The sequence below is a fragment of the Misgurnus anguillicaudatus genome, chromosome 16 (genome assembly GCF_027580225.2).
Source record: "Misgurnus anguillicaudatus chromosome 16, ASM2758022v2, whole genome shotgun sequence".
Classification (NCBI taxonomy): Eukaryota; Metazoa; Chordata; class Actinopteri; order Cypriniformes; family Cobitidae; genus Misgurnus; species Misgurnus anguillicaudatus.
In genome coordinates this window covers 17,580,971-17,608,175 of record NC_073352.2, presented here as the reverse complement: position 1 = coordinate 17,608,175, position 27,205 = coordinate 17,580,971, and the positions used below count along the sequence as shown (strand labels likewise).

The 27,205-nt window shown below is 36.4% G+C and overlaps 2 protein-coding genes across 9 annotated transcripts in view; one reads left to right on the top strand and one right to left on the bottom strand.

Moving 5' to 3' along the window:
- Positions 1–27,205, bottom strand: part of zic6 (zic family member 6) — a 99,036-nt gene that overhangs the window by 6,203 nt on the left and 65,628 nt on the right. The window contains exons 1-2 of one of the 8 annotated variants that reach the window (XM_055177999.2): positions 14,778–16,111; positions 12,181–13,473 (exon numbers count right to left, since the gene is read on the bottom strand). The exons of 6 other annotated variants lie outside the window; for them this stretch is intronic. In XM_055177999.2, the coding sequence (XP_055033974.2) occupies positions 12,866–13,473; positions 14,778–15,750 (1,581 nt within the window). In that variant the 5' untranslated portion in view covers positions 15,751–16,111 and the 3' untranslated portion in view covers positions 12,181–12,865. Of the gene's footprint in view, positions 1–12,180; positions 13,474–14,777; positions 16,112–27,205 lie in introns of those variants that run through there. One more of the 8 variants, XR_008637318.2, reaches the window with a different exon arrangement.
- Positions 20,620–24,865, top strand: zic3 (zic family member 3 heterotaxy 1 (odd-paired homolog, Drosophila)). Its single transcript, XM_055178000.2, has 3 exons — positions 20,620–21,959; positions 22,885–23,048; positions 23,367–24,865. The coding sequence occupies exons 1-3, from the start codon at positions 20,960–20,962 to the stop codon at positions 23,547–23,549; spliced, it is 1,347 nt and encodes a 448-aa protein (XP_055033975.1). The 5' UTR covers positions 20,620–20,959; the 3' UTR covers positions 23,550–24,865.

The following is a 27,205-nucleotide window of genomic DNA, read 5'->3' as shown; positions in this document are numbered from 1 at the left end:
CATCATTAAAGCAACCTATTGACTCTGTCATAGATGGTAATGCAGGTTACAGCACCAACAATGGATATATTTTGTTTCACTTTGTCCCTTCATCTCATATAATATGATTATTTATTATTCCTCTAAATTCCGCTCTGTGTGTATAACATTCTATAGCCTACAGATATTGTTCTTGATATCCCTGCGTTTGTTTACTTATATTGTTGGAACAGACTATTTATTTTTATACACCACAGGACATAGCAGCAAAGCATTATTTATCTCAGAGTATTAACTTCAAAAATCTTTTTAATACACATTTTGCTTTATGTAAAATTCTAAGTAAGACAGCTCTGTGGGTGCCCCGTGACCCTGAAAATCCACCGCAGCTCCATTATTTGTCTAGCGAGCTGCAGGCGTCCCAAGTTTCTTAAGAGATAAGCAGTCCTGGCTCTATCAAAAAAATACAAAGCTTAATGTGTTACAGAAGGATGGGGGAAACGCAAGATGAGGAGAGAAACCAAAATGACCTAGCAGCTAAAAGAAGACATTACGTCTTAAGTATCCACCACTTTTACTTGGAATGCTTAGATATGGGATGTTGGGATAATGGTTTTACCTTCTATGTTTTTACTGCACTTCACGCTACACTAATATTTTTAAAGCATAATGTTAAACCTTCCCAAAAACAATGTGCTGATTCAATAAAACACTTGGATATGGGCGATTAAATGTGGCACTAGCTTTTTGGGTAAATGAAAATTGGGGTGTTTCTAGGGCTTTGGGAATAGGGTGGGTGATAGGAGGAGGGGGAAATGAAAGGAAAGTGCCAGTAGTGCCCACTCAGCTATTTTCCCAGTCAAGATCAAAGGCAACGCCGGACTGGCCGCACCGCGGGAAACTTGAAATGTGCCCTGCCTTTGTTTGCTGTTGCTAGGAGACTTAGAGAAAGCTAAAAGTGTTTTCAGAAAGCTAGAGGATCAAGAACATTTTAAATATACATTTTTAAGACTGACATGGTTTAAAAACGGAGCATTGCAATTTAACATGCACAATAAATACATATTCATCTGTTTTCCAGCACTGTTCAAATACTGTACATAGAAGATGCAAAAAAGTAGTAGCAGTGCAAGCGTAAATGTAAATGAGTTGTCCTGAACTTCAATATACAGTAGTATGTAGCTTTACTTATTTTTTATGCAGCTTTCAGGATAAACTCGTATGTGGGTGAGAGAGATAGAAAAAAGAGAGATTAATCATTAGAGCATGTATATTTCCTCCACTTAAGCAACAATTCCATTAATGGGTGTCTTGAGTGCGTGTTACTGGGAGCTCATTAGCCATTATTAGTCTAACACTCAAATAAATGTCAGTATGTGCTGAGCAAGAGCTGCTGGTAATGGCCCTGGGTATTATCAAGACTGCTCATTTAGAAATGTGTGTCATATCTGATAAAGAAAAATGTGCAGTGATCACAAACCGCTTTGTACAGCTATTTACTTTGTGTGTGGAGTAAATAAATAATAGACGTGCGGGTTAAGTTGCAATACTGACTGTGGGGCGATGTATCAGTTCGTAAATTGTATCAATTCGTAGAATGTGCTTTCGTCACAGTGACGTTGAGTTAGGGGCGGGGCTTCACAAATGCATATTTTTCCTAATAATCGTGCGGTTTTGTACGATTCCCTTCGAATTCCCATGAGATTAGGAATGCCTAAACAGCCTGCGTCTATATAAGAAATCACTTAGCAACGTGTCCACTTAACCTTACTATAATATATGACTGTGCTGAGACTATCGGAGAAGCAATTCTGCTCTGCCATTGGACCGCATCCATGCTCTTGAGTGAAGTTATATTCGAGCATCAATCCTATTGCACAACATCTTGCCCCACCCCAACCTACTTTGCTCAATGCTCACTATAAGTCAATGCCAGTTAACTTGTGACTTGCGTTGAGGTGACAATTCATTCTCTCAATATAAGTAAACGTACAGCAAGTTCAAAGGCCTAATTGTTATTGTTTGCATGAGTCCAGTTGATATATTAAGGTTGTACAATCTACGCCTTACCCAATGGAAGAAACAACAATGTGAGCCATGAGAGTCCAGCCGAGAGTGACCTTCATGTCTGGACCGATTAAGATTACATTTCGTGCAGCGTCTGCCTCTTGTTTTCAAGAGCTTGAGCCAACTGGCACAGGCCGAGATTTCTCTCCCGGCTCTCCGTCTGCCGCAGCGACAATGACAACCAGTTACCGCATGGCGTGCAAAGATGACAAAAATACTTTCACGCCAAGGGATTTTATTCTGTTCAGGCAAACATCACGCGATTACCAAGAGCAGCTCACTACTGTTTAAAATAAATGCTACTCGTATTTTTGATCTGAGAGATTTGATTTAAAAACACGTTTTAATGGACACGAGTATGCGGTGTGCTGATTTTAGATCTGAAAATTATTTGAAAGTGAACATTTTTAATATGCTGTGGCTGTTGTCCGACGTCTATGCTGTTGCCACCGGCGCTTGAGTCTCAGTGGAGAATTGCTGAAAAGCAAAAGCTGTGCTCCGTTTGTTTACGTCTTTTTTCTCAGCATCATTCATGGCTGTCTCTTTCTACGCAGCGTTTAGTCTCAATAGGATCGAGCCTGTTCTGTTTCACGCACTTCAATTTGGATCCTCCCAAGTGTGACATCATCTGTTGTACTTCAAGGGTTTCTAGTGCCACCACTCAACACAAACATCACTCATCTGGAATACACACCAAGAGATAGAAATCAAATATAATCTGACTAAATAAATAAATAAACAATTCAAAGTAACAAAACTGAGTAAAAATGTGAATAGCCTACAGAATATGTTATGTAAAAAGACTGGCTGTTAATCTATTGTAATAGCGAGGTTTGTTTTTAAGGAGAGAGGTTTTTAATGTGAAGCGTAAAATTATGAATACATAAATCGCCAAAAATGCAATATATATTATAAATAAAATTATATGAGGTAAAACAAGAATTATCGACCTTGTATCCCTGTCACTTATTATTGCGTAATGTTGCGCAAACAGATGGGGCGCATAGTAAAAAAAACAAGTGCGCGTAATTCAGTAAGGAAGGATTCAAGTTTGGCGTATATAAAAATAATGAATACAAATATAGCATAACACTTTCGTGGTCTTTTTGGCAGTGAGCACAACTGGTTTACTTTATCCAGCAGGTGACCGCTGCCTGAACCCTGAACCCCGCGGTGACAATAAAATGTTTCGGTTCCTCAGAATTCCATAAAAGCTTAAACGTTTATAACGTTGCGAGGCAAAAGGTGGTTGAAGAGAGAAAGATTTAGTAATGGTAATTAAGAGATGGGATTCTTCACTGAAAGGTCACAGAAGCCAGAGCTACTTCACCTAACCCAGTCGTGGGTTACTTTTTGAAACCTGAATATGACTTGAGGCCATTTCTGAACACACAAATATAAACATGTGTTCACGAGAGTTTTAAATATTAAAATAAATATCACAATGGCGTTAAAGTTTTTTTATTGCTGTGTACAGAGTGCATGGATGAAAGTGCAATGTTTTTAAATAAAGATAATACTACAGAATGATAATAAATGTAATATATATATATATATATATATATATATATATATATATATATAGAGAGAGAGAGAGAGAGAGAGAGAGAGAGAGAGAGAGAGAGAGAGAGAGAGTCTAAAATTACATTTATTATCAAACATGTGTAATGATATTTTTTGATATTTTTATTGCCTATTTTTTTTTAAAAAAAATCCTGCGGTTTAATTCCCCCAGTAGCATGGTTTGACATTATTTTTTCTTAATATAAGGGTATTAAGAAGCGTAAAGCTTTCTAGACGTAAGAGTAAGGCTGACGTCACAGCCAAAGAGTCACCAGCCGTGTGTACGCGTCTCTAAGTAAGGACTTATCTACAGAAAAAACTCCTTACTGACAACGTGGGTGGACAGGGCGTGAAACTACTATCATCATCAGTTTTGAATGAAAGAAAGAAAACATATATACAACAAAAAGGGAGGCTCATTCCAATTCAGCTGCGTTGTTAGGACAACGAGAACCATCCCTCAGATGATTAGTTCCACTTCAAAAGAATTTACTTTCCGGCGCTGAAAACCTCCCCCTTTTGTGTCCCTACAGAGAGTTTTTACTTGCAAAAAGAAGACGACTCGTATGTTTAGTCAGTCTGTTTATTTTTTCTTCTGTTCATAGCACAATTGTATTAAATAAATAGAGTCGCCGCCACAATGGTGGAGAAGTTCATAAACATGTATGGAAGATTTACTATTCTTTTGTAGTCAGAGCACAAAGAATTAGTCACATTCAAGCTGGGACGGGGTGTTAATAATTACTGAAGCAACAAGTTTTTCCATCTGCAAAAGTTTAGCCTTCTTCAAATACATAAACAAAACAGGTAAAATAAATACATGGCTTGTACATGCAGGACACTCCAACACAATTTCAATCATCATTAAGAACATGTCTTGTGTATGAAAAATAAAACGGAGAAAAACAATCAATAGAGGTCAAGTCTGGTTTAAGCTACTGTGTGTCAAAAGCAACTCGTTGTTCATGAAAACTACAGAAATAAGTCTGAAAACATCTAAAATAGACTAGAGCATCATGCTGAAATGAGCCAGTGGATGATGTTAAAGACAGAATTGCAGGTTGCTGTCCTCACTCAGTCCTGAGGCTACCTTATATCATGATATCTTGTTCATTTGTCCAAAAGTGTGTATCAAAGTGTATTTCCCCAAGTAAATATATGCAAGTAAGGTCTTTGTACAGCAAGTTACATGAGGTATTTATCTGGGGTGCCAACAGGGGACCTGCAACTTTTCAAGTTTGCATCAAACATATTATTCAACTGTAAATGTGTGTGGAAGTGTAATCTGTTAAATTTCTACTAAGAGTTATTTACCTCATAACACATTTTTAGTAGATCATTGAATTAAACTTTTTTTACAACATTAAAGCCACATTATCATTATTATTATGAAAAATGTATTCAGGAAAAATTCCCCCATAAAAAATTTTTTTGTACCCAAAATTGCAGTGCAATTGCTTAAAACAATGTCAAAATATTGTTATACAAACATGCAAGGGTGTCCTGTATATCATATAGCCGCTTTTATAAGTATAATAACTTTCATTAACATTGATTTGAAAAATAAAACCATAGAGTCACACATTACATAAATTAATAAATTGCTTCCTTCTTCAATTAAAGATCGAAATACAACACAAATAGTTTATTGTGTTTTGAAAACTCCTCACATGCCTTTTAATCAACACAGAACAAAGATCTTAATTTTCAGCTTAGAGATGAGCACCTTGCTATATTTAGTTACTGATTGCAATCAGTTTCTCAATGTAAGAGGTCCTTACAGGATTGACAGGATTAGTTGACATATACAAGGGTAAAGCTCCAAATCAGAGATTATATCTGGGTTATAAAATAATGTGTCATTATAGATGAATACAAATTTGATGCATGTAAAATATTTCAAAACATAGCTAAAATGCATTAACGTGATCTTCTTGCTTACATCATAGATCAATGAGCTCTGTTGTTGTTTTATTTTAAAGAGGATTTTGTTGTCAGCAGTGTGAGAGCGACTCCTGGGCATGTTTGTGATAAAATCACAATTCTGTGAGGTAATCGCAAAGCTTCTCTCAGGCTCAAATGAGATGCAAATGTTTTCATTTGGGAAATATACAAGTCTGTTTAGTAAAAGAGTAAACCTCAAGTAAACTAATAATAGCGTCTACTGTATGTGTTGCTTGCCTTAGCATAAAGTGTATTTCATTTTGTAGATCTACTATTTGGGTCACTGGAATTTCAAGGAGTAAAAGGAATATAACTGAGAATAGAAATGAAGTAAAATATGCAGTGCTGAGTAAAGATCTAAGGAACCCAGTTGCTATAAAGGAAATTTTTTGGGGAAAATAACAGCACTGAAGATTAATTAACAGTGTTAGTTTCAACTGATTGAAAGGGAATGGCCCTACACAAGCAGGCCTATTTATATCCAGCTTTTACTGGTATTAATGGGCTATGCAAACAAAAGGGCCAGTGACTTGAAATGTTCAAAAGTCAGATTAAAAAAATTAGAAATGAACCTATCATAAAGTTGATATCCAAAAGACCTTCATAATGGTGGCATCGGTGTATACGTAAACGTAAATGAAATGAAATGTAATGATTGATTACTATTATGCTGTGAATATCTCTCGACCTTTACGTTCAGCAAAATCATGCAACAGTTTAAAAACGGCACCTAAATGCTTACTAAAGGCACGCCTCTGGGCCACTCCCTCCAGCAACTGTTTCACCAATCCCAACGAGAGACTGCAGTGACCTGATATCTTTCAAGCCAAAGGAGATTTTGCTGCTTGCACATCATGGCATACATTTTGATGTGTCTGTTTCTTCTTTAAGCAAATTGAAAATGTTGAGCCTCTTCCGATACAATGATATTACATAACTGAAACATACATAGCACCAAAAAAGAAATTGTCACAACAGCAGTAAAGCAGGTTTATGGTAAAAAGGGATAAGCCATGGATGGAAGTGATAATTACCCCAAGCTCTATCCGTCTCTAGTACAGAGCTAAAAGAAATTTGTATAAAAGTCATCTATTCTAATCTCCATACCTACAATGCACACTGCATTACAGCTTTACTACAGTAAATGGTTAAAATTAAGCAAACATATGACTTACATTTTTACGTGTTTTGTCAATAGAAATGGCGTTTTTCCACTAATCTGTGGCATCATGATTGGCTCTATTGTAAAACACACTTTTGTATGTGTACTTCATTTTGTGAAGGAGCTGGGTTAAAGTAAAGCAATTTTACTGCCTCACTTTTCCATCTAGCTATGCGCCCTAGAGTAACAGGTCAGCACCAAACCAAATCCGATTTGTCCCAACCATTAATGTCACGGCCTTTAAGCTACATATCATCACAGAGAGGATGCTTGCTCGATCAGTAATTGAAATAGCTTGGGGAGAAATGCGAGCCCTGGTTGGCCCCCTGAGCCTGCTTTATCCACTCCACCATCCATCACTGTTCGGTGTGGCCCCAAGGTGCTGGTGCAATGCTGTGAGGTTAACAGCAAGATCAACCTGGAAGACGTGCACAGGCCTGAGGATGCACGTACATGACATAAGAAAAAACATACAGTGATGAAAGCTGTCCGTTACATATCAGCGCTGCTCGTGTGTATTAAAAAGTGGTGGTTGCATGTTCAGAGAATGGCTGAACTTCAGAAACGCCATATCTCTTTTAGATGTCTAGTTCACAGGATTGATAACACAGCCCCCTTGTGATGCATTCTGCTACAGATGAAACAAAACAGCCACAATTACACGCTCTGATCAATTGATAACTGTTTTAAAACTCCACTATAAATATTTTCAATAAAAGTCAAATGTGAACCAAACGACAAACCAAAAAGGGAACTTTCACTCAATGATTCTGTTGGTTCTTTCTAATATCTAATGATGCTGCTGTTCTTGCTGCTCATGCAATGTAACATTATTTTGACTGATGTTGAATAAAATGTATTTTGTATCATATACTTCCCAAAGAATTAATGAAATAAAAACGAATTTATATTTTGGAAAAATGCATGACATGTCTTTGTTAAGGCTATGGCTAGCAGTAGATGAATTAGCTCCAGTGTGCCTTTTAAATGTTCAACTGGCCTTTCACATGCTGCCAAAAGTGCCCTTGCCAAGAAGTGAAGGACACAGTACGTGCTCTTCTAGTTGATCTTTACTAAATAGGATCTGGAAGGGAGATCAGAGGAACTGGGTGATTGAACTGGGTGACTGGGGATCAGATTCAGGGGGCATCCTCAAAGTTGCCCGTTCGAAAGGGGCAAATCCACAACAATTTGGCAAGTGGATTTAGCGACAAACAACCTAATGTTGCATACTGCCATATGATAACCCATGTCAATGGCAAGCCACATCTGCATGCTGATTGGTTGAGTTGTCACTTGCACTATTTTCCCTGCTACCCTGGGACGCCATCATCGAAAACCATCATAGACATCTCTTATGTAAGGCAACAAAAAAGACGGTATGAAAAAGAACATTTCTTAAGCATGTTAAAAGAAATGGGGGTGAATTGCAATCCTAAAAATGCATCAAAAGACAAAACTGCATCAGATATGTGGAAGGGCGTAGTCGGCTCCCAGTTTTATAATGCCGTCGTGGTTAACTGAAGAGTGCTTTTAGCTTCATTTTGGTGGACTTCCTGAGGTTTGACAAGAGATTGGAATGTCCAGCAAGTGAATAGATGGGTATTTAATAAGCTGTGGTACTAGCTGAGCTACGCAGGGGGCTGGCACCACCAGTACAACAAGAACACTGCACTGCGGATAAAACCAAAGTGGTCGACAAACTGCTTTACCAGCAACGCAAACCTTATCACTTTCATCATAACACATAATTTGTCCAAATTCATCTTGTTTCATTTTAACCGTATTAAACAATTCTTTGTTACCCATTAATCCTTCCCAAAAGGAATTCAATTGGTGTATCCTCCTAACATGTGATAATTGTCAGGTTAACACTTTAGCATCTTTTATAATGAATCCAGGAAAGCAAATGAGACAAATTATTTCACAGACATTCACAGAACTGACAAGACAACAGAACATTTGAGTTCCGTTTCTTGTACGACTCTCACGTTTCATGTGTTTGATAGCCTCATTACAGCCTCACCTCTAAAATCAATTTCCCTATGTTTTCAGCATCACTCTCATTACATACCCCGTAAGCATAGTGTGCACACGTCTGCGCCAAAGCCCTTAAAGCCTAACGCACCCGGTTTGGAAAGAGATTAAGGAAAGCAAACCCAAGAAGAGGACACATGACAACTGTAAAAAAGCATCAAGGGGCAAGAGGGTATGAGCGGAAAGTAACGCAAATGATCTGAAGGACAGAAGATCAAATAAGGTGAGTTTTGTGATCGGACATTTATGAAACACTAAGGACTCCCACCTGCCATAGGACCACACTGCTAAGCAGATTCAGGGGCCTGTATGAGGGAGTCATGGGAGAAGAGGGTAGCCAGGAGTCCATGCAGAGCTGCAGATGAGAGGATGGAAAAGTGGGCTGCCATATAAAGGAGGGGGCTGGGATGAAAAGAAGCCAAAGTCAGGGAGCACCAACACCACTGGCTTGACCTGGGGACGAACTGGAAAAGGCAGGAATCCAATTAAAATCACACCCCATCGGCCCACATAAAGGCACCGGCCCCTTACCAGGCTGACGTAACACAGTTCCTGCTAGATGTGTCAGTTCAGAGCAGGTGGAAAGTTGACGATACTGAGATCATAAAGCTCTGGATTGGTTACAATCTGTGTAAGCAATGATTGGTTAAAACCAAAGAGCCTATGACACACTAGGTATGGAAAAAATTGGTATGGAAAAATATAAGTGCTGAACATACTATACTGCAAGATCTGGCATTTTAAAAATGCCAAAACTCCAAACTAACCTACGCCGGGCATTCTTGTTGCTAGGCAGAAAGCACTTTATGAAAAATGGTATAAGGCGACAAACTGGTAAGAGGTTGCATCCTGTTCACAGCAACACAAACCTCAATATAAACAAATGAGGGTGTGGTCATACAGCTATCATTGTCACTTGCTTGGTCAATAATAGTGTACAGTCGAGATATTTTTACCATACCTAAATATTATCTCTGAAAGGGTCAAAGAAAAGCTTGGGGAGACTGTCCAATATGCACACCACAGTGAACTTGTAAGAAAGCAAATTAGCATTAAAACAAATACTGGAATTTGTTTCGTATGTAATAGAAAGTCAATTTCTGTAAAAACATAAACCTAGAAGTATTTTAAACGTACTGGCAGACATACGGTCAATATGAAGCAAACTTGCAAATGTCAGTGAAACAAAAATTACAAGTTTAAATACAGTACAACTAACAATATTTAGAATGTGAGTATGTTAACTAAGAAAGCGATAGCATTATAATAGTCTACCTATGGTTACAATATTACATGCAGTTACATTACCTTTAATTAGGAGTTTAACATTATGACAAAAATACTTTAGCATTATACCATCCAATGTCTGCTGATAATATAAAGCATTTAAGCAGATGTCCAAAAATCATATAATCTTGCATTTTGACTAAGACTGGGTTGTTTGGGAAAATATATTACATGGTAGTAAATAGCATTTAATTTCTTACCAGTAGCACTGTTCTAAAATAAGATATTTCCAACTGAAATGTACAAAAAAGTTTAATTTGATTAATCAATATTTAAATTATATGTTATGATATTTATTTTCCCCGCTTATTTTAAAGTCATTTTCTTAATTACAGTATTTAACGTTTCATTATCATACTTGTTTCAAATGTATATTATAGTGTGCAAGAATGCTTTAATGATTTGTTGAGGTTAAAAAAGTTGAGGTACCTCAACAAAGTTAAACTATCATCAGTTCTGATCAGTTGTAATACTTCTAATTTACAATTTGACCTCACACCATCAACATTACGAGCAAATGCAAACATCTGTATAATATGTTAAACATCCACTTTAACTATATAATTATCATATAAAAGATGAGTTCCTTAACTCAAAGTTAATTGTACATCAGCAACAGCAATTTGCTTTGTTTCCTTAAAAAAAAACGTACACTTTTTATGATTTACAAATTCAATGCAAATGCAATTCATAACAAACACTTAAACAATTAAATGTAAACATAATCTGGCACTGGCGATATGATATGTCAGCACAGAGACATGTTTAAATGTATCTTATTTTTGTTTTTTGAAGATTTTTCATATCTCCTTTTTTGAGACTGAAAGCCAGGTTAAAGCTCCCTTGATTCAAAAGAATTTGTAACAATTTGGCAACAAAATAAAAACACAGAGGTTGTTGTGTTCTGTGGTCACTACATTTTCTGCAGTTTCTCTCTAAAAGTAGGTGGTAATGATTGGTGCCTGCATAAGGCACCATCCTTGATAGTGGGAATTGGGCCTTTTAAACTATGAATGAGTTGTATTATTGTAATAACCAACTAGGGGGAAATGAGTCTTTTAAAGTGTGCTTCATTTTGATCATAAGTGGTAGAAGCTTCACAACATAAAGCCAACCGACTTGTGTAAATTACAAATTAAAAATGCAGCCTTACAGTTTATCCGACTACTGCACCACGACATAAAAACTGCAAAACTAAACTACTTCAATATCAATACCTATCAGGATCATTTCAACAGTAAATTCAGGCCACTATACAAATTTAGGCAGACATTTTCATTTTTCACCCTTTTGAAAACCCATTTGAAGCTTTATACATTCATAATTTAAAAATTCTAATCAAGCCAAAAGGTGGAGACTTAACTAATAATATGAAATCAACATTTGGTTGTGCAACTGTAATGCTGAGAGATGTGGGGATGCCAGGCACAACCATCCTTATCCCATTGTACCATTTGGTTCTTGACAGCATAAGTAATATTAAAGCCGACAGTACTCGAAGAAACAGGATTTATGCCCATTGTCAGGTCTTATGCGATAAGTAAAACCCTCTCAGAAGCTCTACGAAAATGAGAAAGTTAAAAAATTAAAATCTACGCATTCGTGCAACGTCACAGTTTTGGTGTTAAGTTTAAGGGCACAGTGACTTAACTTCGCAGTGCGATCATTCCTAGGCCTTTATTCTTGATTACGAATTTATTTCGACTATTGCACGTTCCAGTTACATTACAAAGCTGAAAAGTTTATAATTAAACAAAGCTACCACATAGCATTCGGATAAACGACTTATAGGCTACCTGATATCACGAAACCTCGTGAGACTGGGTAGCAGCATCAGCATACAATTACTTTCACGGAACACTATTTAAAAAATGTAGGTTTAAATAAAAAACAAATTAATTAAGCCACTGGTCTGAATGTGACTAAAAATAACAATCTTTTCTCATTTCGGCGTATTTGATTTTTATTCCATAAACGTAAACTCGCAAAATAAATATAGCCTATGGAGATACATTCCAAAATCTTTGTATTGTACTCTGGCACGTTTTCTTTGAGAATGCACATGTCTGAACAAACATGCTTAATCACACATGCCTGATCAAAGAGAATAAAGACACTTTAATGAAACTTTGAATGCATAATACATTTTACAGTAAAATTTTATTTAAACAATTTACTTTTTGTGAAGAAGACTTAAATCTGGGACAGTAGGCCAAAAATTTCTATAGAAGTCTTATCAGGTATAAAATACACTGAGGACGCAGAGCAACATTTTTAAATAATATTTTGAGTTAAAAGATTTACCCACTGATCGTTCACCAACACATATAGTTAAATACATTCACTCAGTGTGTAAATATTCGACCTATATCTATTATGTAAACAGAAAATAGATTAAAAATTGTACGCGCCATTATATTTCAAACACTTATAAAGATAAATCGATTCTTTCTAATATCACAAAAGTACGTCGAAATAACGCGCCATTTTTCATCGTGTGCAGAAATAACTTAGTAATGTTGACATGTACATTCTAATCTTTCTGCAAGCATTTTGTTTGTAGATTTTTTTCTCCTTGTCAGATGAACGACATTTTAGAAGCATATATTTATTCTAATCAATATTTTGGCTGAACGCGGGACCAAGTTAAAGCTATTTACAGTTTGTAAAACTCAACAATAGAATTCATCAATACAATAACATAATATACAACAGATAAAGCTCACATTAACAAATCTTATATAGTCAGCTTGTGGAACAGTGTTTATCATTCGTACCTTAACACAAGCCTGCCCTACCCACTTGCTTCGCTTTGGGTTACAGGCATTATAAATCACTGCTACAGTGCTTGGGTGAAAAAGTGTCCACTGCGTTATGACATGTGTACCAGCCATTCACAATACTTTTTTGAAAAGTTGAGTTGGATGTAAATGTTCTATGGCTGGATGCGAACGGTTGATTGCACGGGTATTGTACAGACTCGGGTCTATATGATCCCCGTTGTAGCAACAGAGGGTCCAAAATGGACTGTGACCTATGTGTCGTATAGTCCAAAGTGTTTTCAAACGTGTGGTGGTAACGTGACCTCATAGTTGACTCATTTCGTGTCTCAGGGGACAGAGTCTCTTGGGATAAGGCAGTCATCGTTCGCGTCACTGCCACAGAGGCTGACGTGTCTTGTTGTTGTGCCACCTCAGGAGACCTGGCCTCAACAAGGTGCTCATCGTCTTCGCCGATTTTGGCAATGTAGGCCTTGCAATGCAGTTTCATGTGTTTGCGCAGTGAACTGGGATGGGTGTAACATTTTTCACAGCCTCTGACCTTGCACGTGTAGGGTTTATCGCTGGAGTGAACGTGAGAATGCTTCTTCCGGTCACTGCTGTTTGCAAATCTCCGATTGCAGCCCTCAAATTCACATCTAAACGGTTTCTCACCTAAACGGGCAGAGGAGGGGGAAACGCGAGTTACTGGTGGGATGTACAGTCAACCATGGCTCATCAGTTGTGAGTGCATGGTGTCATTAAATGTGTTATACAGGATGTTGTAACAAGATTGTAATGCTCACATATTCAAGAGAATAAGAGGCGAGAATAACTATTTACATTGTTTCACTGATGCAAAATATGACATTTTACTTTCTTTTATCCATTTATTTCTTTAAAGTGTCAATATTTTCATAGATTTTCGTAAAATGTCTATACTTCCAGCATCTTTACATGGTGTCCAACAAGCCAGCTTCATTTATTTATTTGATTAAAAGAAAACAATTAAAAGGCAATTAAAAATGAATATTTAAACTGCATAACTTCTATTCATTTACAGTTGAGTGGAAAATAGTTTAATGAAATTATGACAGTAATTCATTTTCTAATTTCTGCTTAGACCAAAGAGTAGTCAATATGATAATCGATTTAATTCATAAAATGAATATGGGCAAAAATATGGTCGAGCCTTGATTTGAAGTAAAATGTGTTAATATAAATACATTTATAAATCTATCGTCATAAATGTAATAAACATTTATTTTTAAATATTCAACCAGAATGTGCCGCTTAGTGTGTAAGATATGCATACTTATCATTGATCTGTCTCCTCTATGGATTAACGTGACGTCAGTTTTAGGTTTAGTATTCGAAGCTAAGTGGGAGTATATAGCTCGAGCGCGTGCACACTATACTAGAAAATTTAACAGAGCCTTGCGTAAACGTTACGTCACAGCTCTCAGAGGGTGCCTCACAGTTAATTTATTTATTAAATTCGCTGCATGAATGAAAGGCACCCAAACAACTGGCCTGTGGATTTATTTCCAGAATAAACAGAGTTTTTGCAGCACAACGCAGAAAATGATAAATAAACAATCATTCCATTATTCCAAAGGTTATAACAAGCAATACAATTTGTATAATTAAAAGCTTTAATGTCCTCCCACAAAAACTTTAGTCTCACAAACACTGAGCGAATCTGATTAGACTTTACAAATACTAAAAATAATGTATATGACAAAATGTTTAAGCATTAGATTAAGCATATTTATCAATTCGTGTGTGCTAAGCAAACACAAAACATTTAATAACGTCGCGAATAATTAAAAAAAACCAAGTACGATATACGAGTTTTTCCTGTCCAGTGTACTTTGTTTGTAGGAAAAATGTCAAGCAAACACTGCGTAAGCAATATACGTAGGCTAATTACGTGACTTTAAATTATTATTTCATAATGAATGTTTATTCAAACTAACCTGTATGAGTTCTCTTGTGTATCTTGAGATTTTCAGATCTGGCAAAAACTTTTTCACATCCATGAAAAGGGCAGGGAAAGGGTTTTTCTCCTGTGTGGACTCTGACGTGGTTGACAAGCTTATATTTGGCTTTGAAAGGCTTCCTGTCTCTTGGGCAATTCTCCCAGTGACAAACATAATCAGAGTGCTCCGGTCCTCCGACATGCTCGACCGTCACATGGGTGACAAGTTCATACATGGTACCAAAATTCCTGGCGCAGGGCGGTTTGCCAGTGCCGTCCTGGCCGTCACTCCACTTACAGATCAACTCGAGCTTTGGATTCTGCCTGGAGCACCTGAGGAAGGCATCACCCCCACCTCGCTGCATGGCCATATTCAGAGGCTTGTAGAACTCCAAAAACTGGGTGACTAGCTGCTGGCTGTTGGCCCTGGGGCAACTGAGCGACTGCCCGTACGGATGCGTTCGTGAGAGAAGATCTCCCGGAAGACCCAACATCATTTGGCTGCTGAGATCTCGGGTTGCGTCTGTCGAGCCATGGGCCTGCTCTTGATACGTAGTGAAGAATGCGTGGCTCCTACCATCCCTGTAGCTGTGGAGGTCACGGTACCTTCCAATAGTGCCATGTTGGTTAGGTCTCGGAGCCAGCTGATCAGTTCCTGGTGCCATGCCTGCTCCTGAAAGATTGGTTCCAATGATAATGCCCCTATGACTGGGTTCTAATCGGTGACTGGTGTATCCAGTGTCTGGAAAATGGGTAACCGAGTGGTCAACATATGCACTGGCCCTCGTCTCGTGGTAGTCTCGCAAATTTTGCGTGGGGCAGAGTTTTAAGGAAGTGCCAGAGGGGTGCCCCATGTGCTCCTCTGCCAAAGGTGGCAGCACCACGCTGGGTTCAGTATTGCTCTCCCCAGGGTTGACGCAAGAAAGAGTGCAGCCACTAAACCGCGACAAGCTTGTCATGTTTTGTTGCATGTTTGGCTGAGGGTCTGGCAAATCAACCAACCTTATCGTTTAAGATTTACCTACAAACCTCTTCCTCATTTTCTCTGCTGCATCATCTGCATGTGCAGTTTATTGCCTGAAAACCTCTCAGACGCAGGAGTCGGACCCGTTAAAATTGGTGTGAGTCCCATGCCGTTCACTTTGCCCTCTTGATTTGTGGCAATAACCGTGGTAGTAAAATGCTCCGAACCAGGCCATACTGCAATATAAAAGCACAGCAGGCAAACCTGCTTTTAAAAAACGGTGCTTTGGGATTGGTCGGAATGCGCGATGATTGACAGTCGCTGGATTTGTTTTAAAAGGGACACGCAGGCGTTCACCACACGACTCCGTTTTCAAATATCTCAGTGAAAATGCTTTGATATGTGCCGCTCACGCACTGCCAGATATTGGTTGTTCTGTGACTTAAAGAGTGTAGAATGCAATATCGTAGACTAAAACATCGAAACGTTTACATTACATTTGTTCAGCTTGTATATGAATTATTAGAATGGATGTGGCTTGAATTGTAAGCAACAGATATTTCCACATGGAACAGAACTCGGCATATTAAATGTTGAATAGAAATAACTGGAGCTAAATAAGACAGGAAATCAAAAACGCTTTAAAGCCGCAAACTTTAAACTCTCACGTAATTCAACATGTCTGTGGTTTAACATTTTCCTTAATGTATTTATTAAATATACTTTACCTATACCTCGATTATTCGTGTAAGATTTAAAGATTTTATTTGACCAAAAACAAGAAGTCAACAGGTGACTATATTGCATATAAGTCAAGCAAAGATAAAACTTTCATTAAGGCAAAGGTAAATGAGACATATGTCTTTGTGTCATCTACAAAAAGTTAAAAAAAAATATAGTGCTAGTGCTAAATATTTTGCTATTATTCAATTAATGCCATATTTGATATTAGACTGACTTGCTCATTTGACAGACATCGAAGTTGCCTTAAATATTTGGTTTTGTCTTAAGTTCAATGTATTATTTTAATCTTTTGAAATGTTGTATATGGCTAGGTTTGTGTAAAACATTGTTTTCGTTAATTGTCCGATACATTTTTTTCTGGACATTTGACCGCAAAATAACTATTAAGCTTTACAGTTTATGGAGTAACAGACATCCAGTTTTGAACTAGGTAAAATATCCACTTTAATAAACTGTAAATAATTATTCGCAATGTTATTATCGTATTAAAATAAAGAGAACAATTTCTAAATATAAATAAATAAATAAAAACTCTGGTGGCTCATAGTTTTATATTTAGGAATATGCTTCTTCCAACTGCTGTTTACCCTCACTTTAATAAAGCAAAACCTCACTCTTCCCACATTCTGTATAAAGTTCTTGCATAGTGAAAACATTTATTATATGTACCTAAAAGTAATATTTACCTAGATTTCAGTAATGTTTTCACAACAATCCTGATTTTAAAAAACTAAAAATAATTAACAGACTATAGATGCTAGATAATATAAGAGCGAAAAACAGGACAGGCCATGTCCTTATATGTCCTTTTAACAGAGCTACAAAGTTTTCAGATATAGCCATGTCTATGATATCTTTGACCATGTAATAAAACAATGATGGACATTAGTATGAAACAGTTGTCTCCCACATTATTATATAATTATCATTATAAGATTTTCCATCTATTTTTATTCACTACTGAAACATAAAATAAACATTTCTGCATACTGCCACATATGCAATACTATCAGACATAAAATACAATTCTAATCAAAAAGCTTCTATACATTAATAAATGGGTCAGTTATATAGTATAATACAAAATGAAAGATAGACAGAGAAAATGTAAGCACAATTTTGAACATAAAAAATGATGAATGCATAGGATAAGACAGTAAATATCGCTTTTATATGCTGTTTTAGTTCATAGTTCAGGGGTAAGGCTACAAAATGTTCCCAACGATACATATAGTTCATACGGGTGGCTGACAGGTCTTTGCAGCTAGACTGATCCATATATCACTGGATCATAAACAATGTAGATGACTACATGATCTAAATGAATAATAATCGAATGGATATCCATAATAGGTAGTAAAACAGTGGTTTTAACAGGATATCAATCCAAGGCGAGCTTTAGGATGACACTGCATGCTATGAAATTTAATTCTTCACAAATTATATCACACATACTCACATAATATATGACATCTTACGAAAACCAAATGGCAGTAATACGTCATTTGTCTAAGTTGATAAAAAAATTAATTCTAGGCTAACATTTAATTCAACCAACATTTAATTATCAAAACAGGTAAGAAAATTATTAAATTAAATGATTAGATTTGTGTGGTGGTAAATTTAATACAGTGAAAAACGTAAACAAATTTGGTATCTATTGGGTTAATTGCTGCAGAAAGAAGTTTTCCTCATTGATATTAACTGTTAATAGGTCCTTAACTTTACAAGTTTAGGGCTAAGTTAAATTTTGGAAACAACGTGGAAAATAAACAGAAACGAACAACCCAAGTGATATGTTAAAAAATTGAATTAAAACATTCTCAGGGACTATACACAAAAAAATAGTTTTTTTGTCTTTGTTTTTTCCCTCTGGGCTTCGGCAGGACGCCATCTATTCTGCTAACAGCAGATTGCATTTTCTAATAAGTTGCATATGTGCTAAGTCCTAGACAAATTACATTTCCAGTCATTTATGCTAAAGCTAGGTAATACATTTTATGGACACAAATGTTGATTGAAGGTGTCACAGTTATCTCATTACTAGATACTTATTAAGTGTTTGAGATAACCATAACCATACTTCAGCAGAGCTGCTGATTTAGGAAACAGGTTTAAAATTTAGGAATTTGGAACCAAGAGAAGAACACCGGATATTAAAAAGTGATAAGGCCACAAGACTGTAAAAATTACACACACAGACAGAAAACTTAAGTTATGCTATAAGTCTTATTAAAAACCGCAAAATCGATCATGCTAATGAAGAGGCAGGCTAAATAAATTACCAGGCCTAATTTGGTCATTGTGGAAAGTAGGTAAATTAAGGTAAATTAAATGCCTTTAATATAGCACATGATCTAAAGCTGTACAATAATTATGCTATGATCACTAACGATACTTTGTTGATTGACATAAATGTGTAATAAATTAACATCTAAAAATCAATGACACGATAGTTCCTAAATAATACTTATGACAAACTAAAACATATAATACTAATAATAAATACAATATTTTCACAAAACATGTCTGTATAAAATATTCAATTATTAAATTAATTCACTTTAGGTAATATTTTCTGATATGGGACACTTTTTTGTTGTCAAATATAAAACAACGCATGAAGCCTCTCGAATTAGAATAAAAGTGCCCTTTTCCTCATTTCCTCTTTGGACGATGACATAAATTCAAAAAATCTTCAGAAGTACCTTAACAATTCCTAGCACTGAGGAAGCATGGGATGCATTTTTAAACTTCCTGTTTTTTTAGCCACGCCTTAAAAGTAAATTTATTTCACATAGCTTATTAAGTGCGAATTAATTTAAATATAAAAAAAGAAAGAAAAAAACGTAAATACTTTGAAACCTTCATAAAAAAAATCAGCATAACGGCACGTTCTTGTAAAAGAGAGTATAGCAAAAAAAAAGAAAAAAAGAAAGAGAAAGCAGAAAGGAGGGGGAGACAGAAAGATGATGAAAAATAGATATCTATATTGCTAAAAGTCCCCAATTAAAGGCACATTAGTATGGGAAAGAGAAAAGCAAGATATGTGGTACTCTTAAACAAAACATACTTATATTACACTTACTACTAAACATTATTATCATTTCAAATGTGTTTTGGATTATTTTAAAGCTTATATTATTCCAGCTCTCCTTTGGCTATACGATTTAGTTTATTACCTAAAACATGTTAATAACTAATAAAACACGTTTAAATAAAAATAATAATTAAAATAAATAAAATCACGAAAACACTTACCTTAAAAAACTATTAGACTACTAGGCCCCTATTTGCTTGTGAAAGTGAAAGCGTAAAGCTGGAGACTACAGCAGAATGAGAGGCTGATTTAAAGATTTTTGTTTTTAATCTCTAAAATAGAAAAGGGAGCTCCTTTCAAGAACAGATTGAGGGGGAGAGGGGAACGTAAAATGGCTTGGAGGTATAAAAAGCGCTGCTTGAAGCGCGTCTCTGAACTTGATCAGATTTTATGTGTCCTGCAGCGAGTCACCAGCAACACCGTGAAACTTTCTCAAAGCAAGAATTTATAGCGACGTGATAGACGGCATAGAATAATTACTACCGTCTTTCATTTTATCTTATACTTGCATACTTCCCGCATTTTGTGCTCTAAATATAACGCCATTTCAAGCGGTTTAAATTTTGTTTTTGTTCTAAAAACAAAACTGCAGATAGATCCTTAGCTTTACATATACGTATTTGAGATAGATAGATAGATAGATAGATAGATAGATAGATAGATAGATAGATAGATAGATAGATAGATAGATAGATAGATAGATAGATAGATAGATAGATAGATAGATAGATAGATAGAGATTTTAATTAAGTTGATTTTATATTTTTTTATGTTTTAACGATGCTCTGCAAAAGTTAGTTTTGTGAAACTAATTGTCAAACAACTCCTGAAATGTTTATGTAACTTTGGAAACAGCTGACGTGCTATGCACGAGAAATAAACAAGGCTTTACAGAACCGAAATAAGGTCCCATTGCTTTACCTGCAAATAATGCCAACTCCAACCAATCAAATCTACTCATTGAAACGATCTGCCATTTTCAATACTGAACCTTGCCAATCATCGAACATGTAGCCAATTAGCATCTTTGCTCATTGTCACGTGACAAAAAAGGAGCTCCGTTTTCATTGGCCAGCGTAGGGCTGCCTCCCGAGCTCATTTATGTGCAAGGAGTGAGTGATTGACTTTATCAGTCCAAGGACATCATTCGCCTGGAAAGGGGGGGAAGTTTGATCCTCTTTCTCACGGATCCCAGTTACGGGAGTTTTTCTCCCGTTTACAGAGACCCGGGATTATTATTTCGTTTTTCACTTCTAGATTTCTTTATTCAAGACTGAGTGAAATATCGCGTTTATCATCACATACAGCACTCCACCAAGCTGGGGTTCCTCTTATTTTTTTCTTTTAAACTTACTTTTCTCAATTGAGTCCAATGACTATGCTTCTCGATAGCGCTCCTCAGTTCCCGTCACTAGGAGTAGGAGGATTCGGAACGCCGAGGCACCATGAGTTGGGAAACCGAGACCCCGGACTGGGGCTTAGTCCCTTCGCAGATTCATCTCACTCGGCAGCTTTCAAGATCAGTCCCGTTACTCATGATATCGCCTCCAGTCAGACATCAGCGTTCACCCCGCAAGCCACTGGATACGCAGCTGCGCTTGGACACCACCACGGAGGGCAAGTTGGTTCTTACGCTGGTGGAGCGTTCAATTCGACAAGGGACTTTCTCTTCAGAAACAGGGGCGCTGGCATCGGAGAGCCCACAGCCCCGAGTGCCCAACATGGGATCTTTGCCGCCTCTGCTGGGAGTCTACACGGGCCCCCTGGAATTTCGGACAACCCGGGACATCTGTTGTTTCCTGGACTTCACGACCAGAGCGTAAGCCACACTTCACCAGGAGGACATGTTGTAAACAGCCAAATGCACCTGGGTTTACGCGGGGACATTTTCGGCCGTCCAGATCCGTATCGACCTGTGGCGAGCCCACGTACGGATCCTTATGGCACCGCTCAGCTCCATAATTATAACCATCCCATCAATATGAATATGGGAATGAACGTCCCTACACACCACGGTCCGGGGGCCTTCTTCAGATACATGCGGCAGCCTATTAAGCAAGAATTGTCTTGTAAGTGGATAGATGAAAACCAGATGAGCAGACCTAAAAAGACTTGTGACAGAACTTTTAGCACAATGCATGAAATGGTAACACACGTTTCAATGGAACACGTTGGCGGCCCAGAGCAGAGTACCCATGTTTGCTTCTGGGAGGATTGTCCGAGAGAAGGGAAATCATTTAAGGCCAAATACAAACTCGTAAACCACATCCGAGTGCACACTGGAGAGAAACCGTTCCCTTGTCCGTTTCCCGGTTGTGGAAAAATTTTTGCAAGATCAGAAAATTTGAAAATTCACAAAAGAACTCATACAGGTGAAAAGCCACACTTCTTTCTTCCTATTTACTAGAGTTAAAAAAAATAAACGAAATGTACGTAAATAACAGTTTCTTAATGAATGCAAGGAAATATTTAAATAAAAAAACATTGTTTTGATATAAATTTAATTCAGAGTTAAAAATCAAGGGATTTTTATAAAAGAATAATAACTGTTTATATGTCTAGGAAGGTTTACTTATTTTACTCGCATCACCCCTATACCTACAACGAGCTTAGAAGAAATGTTAAGTTCATATTTTTTACGTCCTTTAAGCAAAAAATAAAATAAAAAATAATAATAATTAATCAACTCTGTAATTGTATGAACAACAGATGGAAAAGCTAACATGCAATCTGCATGACTGGTTGCACAGTTGAATAATAAATTGACTCTCCTCTTGCATTTTTAAAGCCTGTGGCCTAAAGTTATAGCAGTCCTAATAGCATGCTTTGTGTAGGCCTACTATGAATGCAGTAAATGCATGAATAAAATGCTCAACAATTGGTCCGGAAAAGTGTTACGTGCATTTAGTTTGGTTGGTGGATATGTGCATTAACAACTAAGCCAATTTGAGATTCAAATGATGTAAAGCAAGCCATTGTGTTGAACTTTATGGTTACACTGGGCAAACGGAAAAGTCCACGAATTGTTTAGCCATTTTAGATAAATTTACTTACTAAATGTCCATCGTGTAAGTCTACTAAAATAAAATTAAAGCTGCACACGGCTACCTGGGGAATAAAATATAGGCTAAACTGCAAGAGCACTTAAGGACAGTAATATGTGTGTAACAAAACCATTTGACTTGAGCGCAGCGTGACCTATATTTTGCCATATTACATAACTGTAAGTTACGCTGAACATTACACTCTTCCCTAATAAGTGATTTTCCTAAAATGTGTGTTTGCTCACACTTGCAGGTGAAAAGCCGTTTAAATGCGAGTTCGACGGCTGCGACAGGCGCTTTGCAAACAGCAGCGACAGGAAAAAGCACATGCACGTGCACACATCTGACAAGCCATATATCTGCAAAGTGTGTGACAAGTCCTACACACATCCCAGCTCTCTCAGGAAACACATGAAGGTAAGGAAGAACAGCATGTGAAAACATTTATACAAATATTTATGGTCTGCATTAAAAAACATTACAACATTATTTGAGTTAAAACGTATTGAAATGTATTTAACTACGTGCTATGCATATGCAATAGCCTACAATACATGTATCTGAGGGGTATCGTTTTAAACAGGCCTGAGCATGTTTTGTTATCTTTGTTTTTGGATCACATTTTACACAGAACTGAGAAAGCTATTTCCAGGCATTTAATTTAAAACTAAGTGCAATGTTGTTTTGGCTTTATCATTTTTGTATCTCATGCATCTGTGAATGTTTTAATTTAAGGTACACGAATCACAAGGCTCAGAGTCGTCTCCGGCTGCAAGCTCTGGATACGAGTCATCAACGCCGCCAGTGCTGGTTTCTGCAAACACTGAAGATCCTACAAAAACACCCACGTCTGCAGTGCAAAATACGTCTGCACACGGCGATGGACTACCACCAAATTTTAATGAATGGTACGTTTGAAGCTCCAAGCAGACTCCCCAATGTGGACCAAAAGGTTGAAGTAACCTTTTAAAAAAACTATTTACTTCACGGCGTGCAAAATTGCATTGCAACAACTGGAAGAGATGAGAATTCGCCAACAGGCCTCGTCCATTCTCAGGATTCGAAATTTGACTTTATTCCGAGTTCGAAGAAAACTAGCAAGGCATAAAATAACAAAATAACACTTTCTAAGAATAAATGATTTTCCTTTAGTTTTCAGATTTCAGATGATTTTATTTTTCATTTTATGTATTTTCTGAAAAAAATATTTAAAAATAACGGATAAAGGGATAATATTTCACGGTGTTTTATATTGAGGTGACACTCACATCACCTTTGATTGATTGTTTAAACTTCAGACAGTCTTAATAAACGTGCCAAAGTCTTTGTCCTGAACTTGAACAAAAAATAAATCAGAAATAAGTATATAGCCTACTCGTGAATGTATTTCCTTGTTTGATGGAGTCTAATCTGTTGTCCAAGTCTTTTTTCAGGTGGAGAAATGTGGTATTAGGTTACGATTGTTACCTTTGAATATAACGTTGCCTTTGTTAATAACAATGTAAATACATATCCATGATGCCATATTTATCAATTTGTAATTTAATCATCGGCAAAAGAGCCGAATCTTAAATGATATTTATGGAAATGTTTTCTAACAAGACTGTACAGTTTTGAGATGATAACCAGTTTTAATGATGAAAAGGGAGTCAGTTCTAAAGTTCCCACGATACGATTGTATCTTTTTTTAACCAATGTATGTGTCTTATTTGGGTCGGAAAGTATTAATTATATTAATATCATGACATGATCTATAGGTTCAAGTATACAGAGTACCGATATTAAAGAAAAGGAAAAACATCGGGATTATTTTTTTTATAATTTATGAATCAGCCATATAAGAAGTAATGTCAAGACGTTTCTGGTTCTTATCAAAATTAGTTCCTTTGTTTTTATTTTCTCTCTTTTTTTATCTTAGCATCACAGTTTAGACTACATCTCTACGATAAAACACTCAAAATTCAGAAGTCCACTGACCAGCGCATTCATCGATACGTCACATTAGATCAGATACATGCAATAGCATAACTTTTATTCTTGAACTTTGAAGTCGTGTGACAGTGTTAAAGACATTATATTTTTGGGTTTAACGTAAAACCATTTAAATCAGTATGGTATTCCATTCTTGATGGTTCCAGAACTGTCTTTGTGGATACAAGTCTGTGTTTAATGTGTCAAAGAGGAGCAATGATCTGTCACAACAGTAAACTCAAAATAAAACTTTTTGTCTGTCAGTTTGCATTGTTTTAAATGTAGTTCTTCTGTGAATATAGCGTGTTTGTTATGGGTACTGTGGTATAACATGTAGAAGACTTTGATTACACATGTGCTTGTTTTATGTGAATAACTTTCCAAATGTGGAACTGTATGTGTGAATGAAATTTACTATTAAGATAACCAGAAGTTTTCATGGGGGAAGGAAATATGTGTTCAGTGACACCAAGAGTTACAGCATTGCATTGCTACATATTTTTTAAGAATTTAAAATTATGCATATAAATATATTGTGCTTATGAACATGATTTCAAACCACCAGCACTACTTTTAAAAACAAACGTAAAAATTCAGTACCTCGTGAGTAACGGTGATATATCAATACGTTTATTTAAATAATTTAATGAATATATGTTTTATATACTATTTTCTATACATTAAGTTTAAAGAAATTTAAAGATTATTTCAACCACCCTGGATGTATCTTCACCCCTGATCTCGCAGGCGGATCTAATGTACTAGTGGAACCTGAATGTGATTTTGTAACAATTTCTGGAGGAAATGGGTCACGCAAGTTATTCCTGAAAAGCAAATGTTCAACTGATGAACTGTGTCACTGTGCCACTTTTGAGGCCAACGATGTTGTTTTAACGTACCTATTCGAAATTCAGCAAAATCTTGTACTTTTTCGAAGTAGGTTTATTGCTTGTTGGTTTGTTTAACAGACTATTTATGACAAAATGTGAAAATGAATTTTGAACTGGAATTAAAACAAATCCTGAAATGTCACAAATGAGGATCTTCGTTTTTTTCTGCTACATTTCTGTTTCTAACCATGAACTCGTAGCCTACCCCAAATGTTAGAGGCAGCAGCACACTTGAACTTGACAGTAATGCCGCCATTTTGGCACCCTGATCCTTTAGAAGACGAAAAGTTCATTATTGTGGAGCTTTAATGCTGCTTAACAGCCGTCTTTATCTACACGTTATTATTTAATGGCCTTTGAACTAGGTTGCTCAATTTATAAACTTTAAAAACTCTGCAGATAGGCTATACGATTTATGCAGATTACGAATGATGTAGGGCAGGCGTCGTAAACACTACTTTACAAAGTTTGTGAAATGGATGAGTTTACATTTTATTTTTGTAATTTATGTTTTGTATTACATGTTATTATATACATTTTATTTTGCGTTTGCCATTATTTCTAGTGTTTAGTAAAACTATTGTTTAAACAACGACAAACATTTCCTATTATTGCATTTTATTAAATCAAAGATAAGATTCTAGACATTGTAAAAAATCCTGGGACTATTTTTCAACGTTATACATGATAATGATAATAATATATATATATTTTAAAACTACATTTTGTAAGATTTTAATAGACATGAAAATAGAACTTACAAACAACTTATGTAAAAAGCAGTTTACGCATTAGCAAATGTTATACATTCTATATGCAATTATTATTTTTAAGGACCGGGCTTATTTCATTCTTTCTCGCTTGCTATGCATTTTTTCAACCCAATCCCCACAAACTCCACCCAAACGCACCCCCATCTTCAAATACAAACAGTTTTACAAATTCATTTAACTACATTTTTTTTATTTCTGCGCAAGCGCAGTTTTTTCATGTCTCACAACATTTTTTTCTCTTCAAGCAATCTTCTCCAGTCTTTCTGGCATGCGTCGTGACGTCACAATATGGCGCTGTCTGTTTTGCTGAGGAACACCAGCTGAGCCTTGCCATACGGAGCACTTGAGTTTTCGTTCAATTTTATGATTTAAAAAAGCCGCGACGGAGTAAAAATAATTCTAGCAGTAATATTAGAGATGTTTGATTTTTGCACTTTGCCTCTTAAAGAAAACCATGAACGCATTTTAATTAGGTCTGAAAATGATTAGAAAGCGCAGTCACGTCGCACGAGTTTAAGAGTGGTGGTTGCTAGTTTGAATAAGATACAACTATGATTTTTATTTTAGCTTTAATCTAGCTTTTCTAAACTACATTTATAAAACGTGAGGTTGAAATAACGGAGACCGATTTAACTTTGGATGATAAGAAAATAAGCCACAGTGTTTATTAATAAAACTAAGAAAGAATTATGAAGTGTTGATGAAAGGGACGAACGTTTTAACCAGTACTATTTTGGGGTCCTTTTAGCTAGTCCTTCCTAAAACCCCACTCCATCTAGCTTTACTACCTAAGCGGGGTGGCACTAAGAGGATAAAGCGACACGAGGAGGCTCCAAACGCTTTTTGTCACGCAACTAAGTACGTGTTGTTCTTAATAAACACATGAGCTAAATTGCATTGCTTGCTGTTGTCAGTCTTTATGAGCAATTTTATTATTCAC